Source organism: Poecilia reticulata, linkage group LG13 (assembly GCF_000633615.1).
Source record: "Poecilia reticulata strain Guanapo linkage group LG13, Guppy_female_1.0+MT, whole genome shotgun sequence".
In the NCBI taxonomy this organism is placed as follows: domain Eukaryota; kingdom Metazoa; phylum Chordata; class Actinopteri; order Cyprinodontiformes; family Poeciliidae; genus Poecilia; species Poecilia reticulata.
Genome location: NC_024343.1, coordinates 31063557 through 31072983, shown reverse-complemented (window position 1 = coordinate 31072983; position 9427 = coordinate 31063557). Strand labels below are relative to the sequence as shown.

At 38.3% G+C, this 9427-nt stretch overlaps 1 protein-coding gene across 1 annotated transcript in view; it reads right to left on the bottom strand.

The window, feature by feature from the left end:
• Positions 1–1017: 1017 nt before the first annotated feature.
• tyw1 (tRNA-yW synthesizing protein 1 homolog (S. cerevisiae)) overlaps positions 1018–9427 on the bottom strand; it is a 48640-nt gene continuing 40230 nt past the window's right edge. The window contains exons 15-16 of the mRNA XM_008426553.2: positions 7499–7666; positions 1018–1710 (exon numbers count right to left, since the gene is read on the bottom strand). Of these exons, the coding sequence (XP_008424775.1) occupies positions 1489–1710; positions 7499–7666 (390 nt within the window). The 3' untranslated portion in view covers positions 1018–1488. The remainder of the gene's footprint in view (positions 1711–7498; positions 7667–9427) is intronic.

Genomic DNA, 9427 nt, shown 5'->3' with positions numbered 1-9427 from the left:
TCAAACAAATGAGTGTGAAAATGCTCTAATGAACTCCAGCAAAGCAGAAAGTCTTACTTACTTGTTGATGCTGAAGGTGAGATCAGGAAAACAAAGAGGAAGCGTTAAATTAACAGTCTCTGCACAAGAATCTCTACTTGGTAGTTATATGAAAATTTTATAATTTCACTTTTAACTATATTAAAAATATGCAATAAATTAAAGTCCGGATTTGTTTGGGGGGGTCTGAATACATAATCGGACTCTGCTGTCGACCAAGAAAGTGAACTCTGGTTCGGTTTGAAAGCATATAAACACCAAGCAGACAGGAGACTGCTCCAAAAGCAGGAAGTGAACTACAGCGCAGGGCATTCTGGGTAAATACAACCAAAACAAACACATGGGTTTAGCGCTAGCGGGAGAAATGGCTCATGGTGTTTCATCAACAACAAAACAAAAATCATAGAATCGATAAAATCTGATTATGGTTTACATTTCATGATTGAGGAAACTGCGCTCAGTGTCTTCTTCAGAGATTCTTGGTACAGCGCCCCCCACAGGGGAGGAGGAGAACCTGTTTTTCAGTTTAACTGCAAAAAACAAAATCTTACAAAGTTTGGTCTAGTTTCTTGTGCAAATATCTCAGCACACTTGAAATAAGACAAAACAACTTAAAAGTAACTTTTTCATCAAGACACAGAGGCTTGTTTAAAGTCAATAATCCCTTAATACTGATGAACAAGTACGTCATCGATTGGCAGATAAAGTAACTTAAAACATGGGAAAAGTGTCTTGCTAAGAGTGAAATGATCCTCCGCACCAATCAGACATAAAAAATACACAAAAACGTACCAAGTATTTCTGGTCTAGTTTCTAGCACACTTGAAATAAGACCAAACTAATTTAACTAACGTAATTTTTTAGCAAGATATAGAAGCTTGTTTTAAGTAAATAATTACTTAGTATTGATGAGGAAATTCTTATTCCACCAGCAGATTATTTTTACTTGATATCTCCCCCTGTTACTTATGATACTTCTTTTTTTTTTTTTAAACCGTTGAGATTTTAAAAGTTTTTCACATTTTTATTTCAAACCCATTTATTGTAAGTGACCAAAAATATTTCGACAGCAGTTGACTGAGAAATAAAATACTCCGACACCAGAGGGATGTTTTGAAAAATCCTGACCCTGAGTTGAAAAAACAAAAAACGATTAAACTTTTAAGCTGAAATTTGCGATAAGAAAAAAGTACAAGCAGAAATGAAGAGCAAGAGGAACTGGAAAATATTTTTCTCTAAAGGAGGACAACCCAGTTTAACAACGAGAAAAGTTGAACAGTCTATGTACATCCATTAAAAAAAGAAACAATAAAAAGGTATTTTTTCGTTCATCCAGCTGAGATGCAAATACATTTAAAGATCCAAACAGAACAAGTAAAAGGGAAAAGCCCAACAATAAAGCTGATATTCATTTTTACTGTTTCTTTCAATTCATTCTCATCTTCAGAATCAGCATCCAGAGATATCTTTGGTTTTGTTGCGCCGCTGGAAGCGCGTGTCGGCCGGGTCGAACCCTTGTTCGTTTGACCCAAACAAAGCCCAGCTGGGGGTCTTGGCGGTGTAGTCCAAGGCTGAGAAGCTCTGCTGTCCACCGCTGTCTTCGTGAGCCTGGACCAGATCCTGGAAACGGTCGTAGTCGATCCAAGTCCACCACTCGCCGTTCACCTTGAACTGGAAGAAAAAGGACATTTAAAGGGGCATTTATACACTTTTTATATCCAGGCATATATACACTGCAAAAACATAAAATCTTACCAAGTATTTTTGGTCTAGTTTATAGTGCAAATATCTTAGCACACCCGAAATAAGACAAACTAACATAAAAGTAACTTTTCAGCTTGGGAGACTTGTTTTAACTAAATTATTCTTTAATATTAATGGAAAAGTTCTGGTTCCATTGGTAGAATATTCCACTGAGCCGTTACCTAGCAACCCCAGCCACGTCCAGCCCGTTACCTAGCAACCCCAGCCAAGTCCAGCCCGTTACTTAGCAACACAGTTCTCGTTCTACTGGCAGATAAACTAACTTGTAACACAGGAAAATGTCTTGTTATAAGTTAAATAATCTGCCAGTGGAACTAGAACTTTTTCGTCATATTAGGTATTATTTACTTAAAACAAACTCCTATATTTGTTAAAACGTTACTTATGTCTTATTTAAAGTAAGATATTTGAACTAGAAACTAGATAACAGTGCTTGGTAAGATTTTGTGTTTTTGCAGTGCTGTACCACTTCACAGCACAATCACGTCACTACGTTACCTTCGGTTGTCATAATATATAAATTTATTTTAATTATGACTTAAAATAAATTGTACTTCCTGATTTAACGCCTTGGGTCTCGGTCTCTGTCTCTTTAAGAAACTCCACCTTCAGAAAGGTGGAGTTTGCCAATTGCTGCTGGCTAGTCTGAAGGAGCAGAGTGTGAGGCAGAAGCTCGGTTGCTAGGAAACTGCAGCTCAGAGGAGGAGCTGTGCCTCGAAGGCGGGGCTAGGTCCACCCAGGCGTTTTGTACAGCTGAATAGTTGCCATGGAGATTAAAGGGTTTCTCCAACAGGCCAGTAACCATAAGAAATTTTACTGGATGATAAATTGTCCCAGAAATGATTGTGATAATCGACATTATTGGTTATTTTTAGTCAATTTTTCAGTAATGTAATAATAATGTCTTACTAATGCAAGAACATGTTCTCAAAGATCAATAAACTTTTAAATTCTGATGAACATTTAACACTGGAACCGGAAGACATTTAAATATTCAAAATAAATAAACAAAATAACAGAAACGGCAAATAAAACTGATTATGAAATCTTTGTAAAGAAAACTGTCCTTTTAAAAAAAAGCTTAGTTGAGACCAAAACGCCAATTTTAACACTTTAGTTATTCAGTTTTTGGTAGAAAAAGAGAAAAAAATATATAATCATACAAACGGAAATTATTGAGCTTGTTTTAATTCATCATGCGATTAACTGATTTATTTCTTATTGCGACAGTCCAAGCTGCAACCTAAAAAAGAAAATGTGGACGTGTTGAAGTAAGTCGGAAAGCTTCTGCAAAGAACAGAGTCGATTCAAAATCCGGCTGTGAAGGAAGGTAAATGTGCAGCAGGGCAAACTGTCCAGCAAAGTTCAGTTTTTAAAGAGGTCAAGCTGACCGGAACAGCATCATGGGTACAGACGATCCTTCCTGAGCAGCTTTAAATGATCCAAACTGGGCCGGCACACGGCTGGCAATGAGGAAACTCTGACTGGCCTCACAGTTTTCTAATATTGTTTCATTTTTAATCACAAAAGCAGCGTTGGAGGACTAACACTTATTTGCACTGCAGAAGACCTTCCTGCTGAGGAAGCATCGAGGTGTTTGGTGCTTTACGGCGTTACATTAGAGGAAAAAATAAACCCAGCCTGCTGCATTGTTGATGAGGCTGGAGAAGAAACGCCTGTTGGGAACAAACGTTCCCGGTAATGAGAAAGGATGATATTTATTCAGTCTGGGTAATATTTCCAAGAACAAAGTAAATCTGCGCTGTCCGGGAAGAGAACAGGACTGCATGCTGTTTTAGTTAATGGCGTCTTGCTGATAGTAACAGAGTTTCTACTATTTTTTGTACCTCTTTCCAGACGAGGGTTTTAAATTAGGGTTTAAAACGGAGCTGGATGGAACAGAATCAGTTCATTCGCTCGCTGCTGCTTCATCTGCACCTTTCGTTTTGACAAAGTGAAGGAAAAATATTGTTTTTTTTTTCTCTAACTTATGAGGACGGACGTGTCTGGAAGTCAGAACAGAGACAGAAACAGGATCCAATAAACCCAACAGCAAATAAAAGGAAATATTGCAACTTGCTGCAGACAAACAGGCAGAAAAAAACAAAAACCAGAATGAAACTGTAAAACACTTTAAACTTTGATATCTCACATTTTCTGTCATTCATGTGAAAATGTAAACTTTGTTTTCCAAACCCGTTGGATTCTGAACGACGAAACTAAAAGTCTTTAGTTATTGTTCATAAGTAGATTAAATTAGATTTTACATGGTTTTTTCCAGATTTTCAGTTTCCTTTACAGTCCGACTTGTGTTGGACTGAACCGGGTTCTGGTTCTGATACTTCAGTGTTTCTCAAACTGTTAGAGTTTTTAATAAACACTCATCTCACCTTAAATTGTCCCCAAAAAACACATGTTAATATGTATGTGAAATAAACTTATTAACTCAGTTATTGTCACGAATAGTTATTTACAGATTATGAACCTGTAGATTCTCAGCTTTCCACTCATGTCAAACACAGAAATAATTTTTTTTTATTGTTCTTTACCATCAAATGTTGTGAAAATAGTAAAGAATTTTAGGGCTACTTGTAATTTAGAAGCAAAATTAAAGAAAAATAAACCCGAGTTGTTTTGACAGAAACATAAATCCTCTTCTGCTCCATTAGATATAAAAATTATCCTCCCATTTATTTATCAAATTTCTTTAACTGAAAATAAAATAAACTTAAAAAGTTAAATTTTTTGAACTTGCATTATATGGTCAATATATTTAAAAATAGTCTCAAAACAACAATACTATAATTTATCCCAACAATTACCAGGACGATTTTTCCTCCAGTAAAATTTGTAATGATTTTTTTAAAGTGCCTTAAGATGGAGCTTGTTGTGAATTTGCACTATAAAAAAACTCAATTAAATTATTTTTGTTTAATCAAAGAATCCAACTAATAAACTCTGAAACATTTATTTTAAGATCTTAACATGTTTTTATTTTGTGCAAACCTTTCATGCTTTATCCTGCAACCGTTATGCAAACATGTTTCTATATTAATAAACTTTCCTTTTTTCTGTTAGAACTGAAATACCGTTTTACCAAACAACACAAACAAAAATAATGAGGATCTGAAGAAATAAGGTCAAATTCTTTCCTCCATCTATCCATCCATTTTCTTCCTCTTATCCGGGGTCGGGTCGCGGGGGCAGCAGCTTCAGAAGGGAGGCCCAGACTTCCCTCCCCACAGCCACTTCTTCCAGCTCCTCCGGGGGAATCCCAAGGCGTTCCCAGGCCATAGAGAGACGTAATCCCTCCAGCGTGTCCTGGGTCTCCCCTCCTCCCGGTGGGAGGTGCCCGGAACACCTCACCAGGGAGGCGTCCAGGAGGCATCCTGACCAGATGCCCGAGCCTCAACTGGCTCCTCTCGACGTGGAGGAGCAGCGGCTCTACTCTGAGTCCCTCCCGGATGACCGAGCTTCTCACCCTATCTCTAAGGGAGAGCCCAGCCACCCTGCGGAGGAAACCCATTTTGGCCGCTTGTACCCGTGATCTCGTTCTTTCGGTCATGACCCAAAGCTCATGACCRTAGATGAGGGTGGGAACGTAGATCGACCGGTAAATCGAGAGCTTCGCTTTTTGGCTCAGCTCTCTCTTCACCACGACGGACCGGTACAGCGCCCGCTTCACGGCAGACGCTGCCCCAATCCGCCTGTCGATCTCCCGCTCCCTTCTTCCCTCATTCGTGAACAAGATCCCAGATACTTAAACTCCTCCACTTGAGGCAGGACGACCCCCCTGACCCGGAGAAGGCACTCTACCCTTTTCCGGCAAATTCTTTCCTCTTATTTTTAATATTGTACCGTTTGTAAAATAAAAGTCAAACCAGGTTGTTTCCATGTATAAAACGAATTAACACCTGAACTCAGGGTGTCTGGATGTTGAACGTATTTTCCTCCAGAGTCTATAATAACTCCCCTTCAGATTTATAAAATAAATCATTATTGCTCAGCTGTCAATGATCATTTACGATCCCAGAGTTTCCTCACATCCTGTTTCTGACCGTTGGGGACCAATTAGCCCAGCTGTGGTTTGACCTCCAGCAGCACTTTGTTTGCAAAATGTATTTAAAACCTGGACGGCTCGAACCAGAGCCTCCAGCTTTAACAGCTTTAGGAGTTTAACGTCCAACATTCTGTCTTAAAACCTTTTCAAACCAACAGGAAAGACACTGAGAACGCACCAGGGGTTTGTTGAGTGATAGTTTTGCACTTTTACATCGTTAAAAACAGCTTATTATGTTTCCTTGTACAGGTTAGAATAGATATATATGGCTTATACAAAACATGTTCATTACATTTTTCACACAAAATCACTTAAATCTTGAGATTTTATTCTGGTTAGTTTTGCCCGTTTTCAGAATGAGCCATTTTATTGCCTCTTCTCACTTTTAAATCAGCTGCTGCTGGCCACGAACCCAAAACTCAGCGTTTACACTCACACGTGAAAATGGCTGCAAACAGATGAGCAATTATGCAAACATACATGTTTGAAAAGCATTAGTGGAGCCTCCTGCACAACCAACAAGAATGCAGCAGGTGGTTTCTGGATGGTAATTCAACAACAAAACACTTGCCTTTAAATTGCAGAATGCATCAAACCAGCTGACCAAACATGCTGGAGCTCAGCTTGGGTTGCTAGGTAACGGGGCAGTGCCTGCTGATTGGTGACGTTACATTGTGGAGGTTTTAGAAACGGCTCGTTTTCCAGAAACCAAACAAAAAAATAGTAACTTATTGTCCAAAACGTCTGGGTGTTTTTATAAGAGCAGGAGAGACTAAAATGAAGTATAAAAACAAGCAAAATATGAATTTTGCATAATAGGTCCCCTTTAAAAGATCCATTTTATTCATTCTAGATGATTAAATTGCAGTTTTTCTCACCAGGCGTCAAGCTGCTAATATTGCTGTTACTTTTGGAAAAAGAAAATAGAAAAAGAGGCTATAGGAGAAGTTTTACTGCAAGTAGCTTTTACTTTTACTTGAGGAATATTATTATAGTGTAGATTAATTTTGCATTTAAAGAAACGGACTTCAGAGATTGGAAACATTAGGTTCGTAGGTTTCTGCAACATACGAGCTAATGTTTATGCTAATCTCTACTCATAATTTACATCAGTATTATTTATTTTGTATTAATAAACATGGATGTTTTATTTGAACTATATTAAACGGAAAGCCCGTTTGCCCAGCTGAATGTTTCTGGAGCATCGAAGGTGAAAGAAATGAGGATCACTTCCTCACAGAAAGCGACTCAGGCTGGGAACGAGACTCCTGCTTTTTATGCAACTTTCTCACCATCAATCATTCTCTGCTGCACCTGAGCACCAAGCATTGGTGATATTTCACATAAATGCTTTTATGAATAAAACTCCCCTGAGTGGAAGGCTAAGCTTGTGGAACAGGGTGTTCTGAAAAGCATAAATCCCTAAAATAAACCTGATAAAAGCGAGTCCAAATGGTGTTCTTCCCGTCTCTGCAGAGCAGAAACTTTTCTGTGACAAACATTAAAAATGTGATTTCTTTAAAACCCATTTTGCTGAACCCAAAGAGGAGAACATATATTCAATTTGTACATCCTGCTGCTGCTTATTGTTGCGTTGGCTTTTTCATCTGCGCTCGGCAGCTGAGGTCTTCTTACCTTATTGTGCGCGATGAGCAAACAGTTGGAGTGCTCGTGCTCGCAGGCGATCTGGTAGTGAGGCAGCATGTCAGCCAGCTGCTGGACGAAGGCGACCACTTCCTGGTGCCAGGGAACGTTCGCCATGGTCAGACTGCTGGCCGAGCTTTCCCCGCAGTACGTCACGCCCTGAAACGGGCCAGGACACAAACACTAAACATCACCGAGAATGTTTGGTCCAGCTTCTAATGCAAATGTCTCAGCACACTTGAAATAAGACAAAACTAACGTACAAGTAACTTTTAGCAAGAAATAGGAGCTTGTTCTAAGTGAATCGCTCCTTAATATTGATGAAAAAGTACAAATTGTTTCACTTATAACGACATTTTTCAATGTTACAAATGAAGTAATCTGCCAGCGGAACTAGAACTAGGTTGCTAGGTAACGGGCTTGGCTTGGCTGGGGTTGCTAGGTGACGGGCTGGGCTAAGCTGGGGTTGCTAGGTAACGGCAGAGTGGAACATTCTAACTTTTCCATTAATATTAAGGAATTATTTACTTAAAAAAAAAACTCCTATTTCTTATTAGAAAGTTACTTATAAGTTAGTTTTGTCTTATTTCAAATTTATTATGATGTTTAGGCTAGAAATATTGATACTTGGTGATTTTTTAAATTAAAGGGAAGAACAGAGAAAATCTTTTTTCAAGTTAAAGTTAATTGAATCAATAACTATTAGGATAAATAAGTAAAAAACATTTTTGATGTTACATTTTTTTAATAAATAAGACTTACGAATCCAACAACAAAGTTACTTGTTGTTTTTAATCTGTTATTTTGGTTATTCCACCATCAGATTAGTGCAAAGTGATCCAGAAAACTGCAAAATAGCTGAAAAGGTAGCTTTTCAGCAGAATAAAGGAGTTTGTTTTAAGTCAATAATTCCTTAATATTGATGAAAAAGTGCCAGTTTTTATAATATTTCCCCTATAACAAGATATGTTTGCCTTGTTATAAGTGAAATAATCTGCCAGTGGAACTAAAACGTCTTCATCAATATTAAGGATTTATTTAAAAAGGCTCCTAATTTTTGCACATAAGTTACTTATAAGTTAGTTTTGTCTCATTTCAAGCTTACTAAGATATTTGTACTAGAACCCAGACCGGAAATACTTGGCAACATTTTTTTTTTGCAGTAAGTCACAATAACGTCTGTGACAAACTGATCGTGCAGCAAATTCATTATCAACTTTCATTAAAAATCTTTGTATAAACTTCATATTTATTGGGTTTGTTTGTTGGGTATCTGAGGCTGAATGGCTGCTTGTGAGTCTGTACTATAAAAACAAACGGAAAGCGAACTGCATCATCAGAGGGCTGTTTTTCTGTAACAGACAGTGAGGCGGCGGCTGGGCAGCAACGCCGTGCTGAACTGATGAAAGACCTTGGAGTTATCAGCCTTGCCTGGAGGCCCTCTGAATAAAGATCATCTCTCCAGCGCTTGGTATGAATCACACGGAGCAGCAGAGTCGGCAGAGCAACAACAGAGATTGAAAATTACTTCATGTTTCGTAACAACCGAGTTGTGTAGAAGCGACTTGGTTGTTACGAGTCCTTCCCGGTTTAAATAACCTCCTTTGGAAATCGTCAGTAGGGCTGTTGTAAATGATTATTTTAGTAATCGAGTAATCTATAGATTTTTCTTACGATTAATCGGATAAAAACAATTATGAAATAAAATATTGGTAAATCTTCCATAACACCAGTGTTACTATCGGATATCAACATCAGTCTATTTTTTCCACCTTTGAGCTTCCCTACCAGTTACTTTTTTGTAGACCGGGGGAGCAACACGGGATATTTACGGCTCCTCCGTTCAGAAACTCATCTACCAGCCATGTTCCGCCTCCCGTTTGTTCAGACCGGGATGATATAAGTTTATTGTGTGGTTCG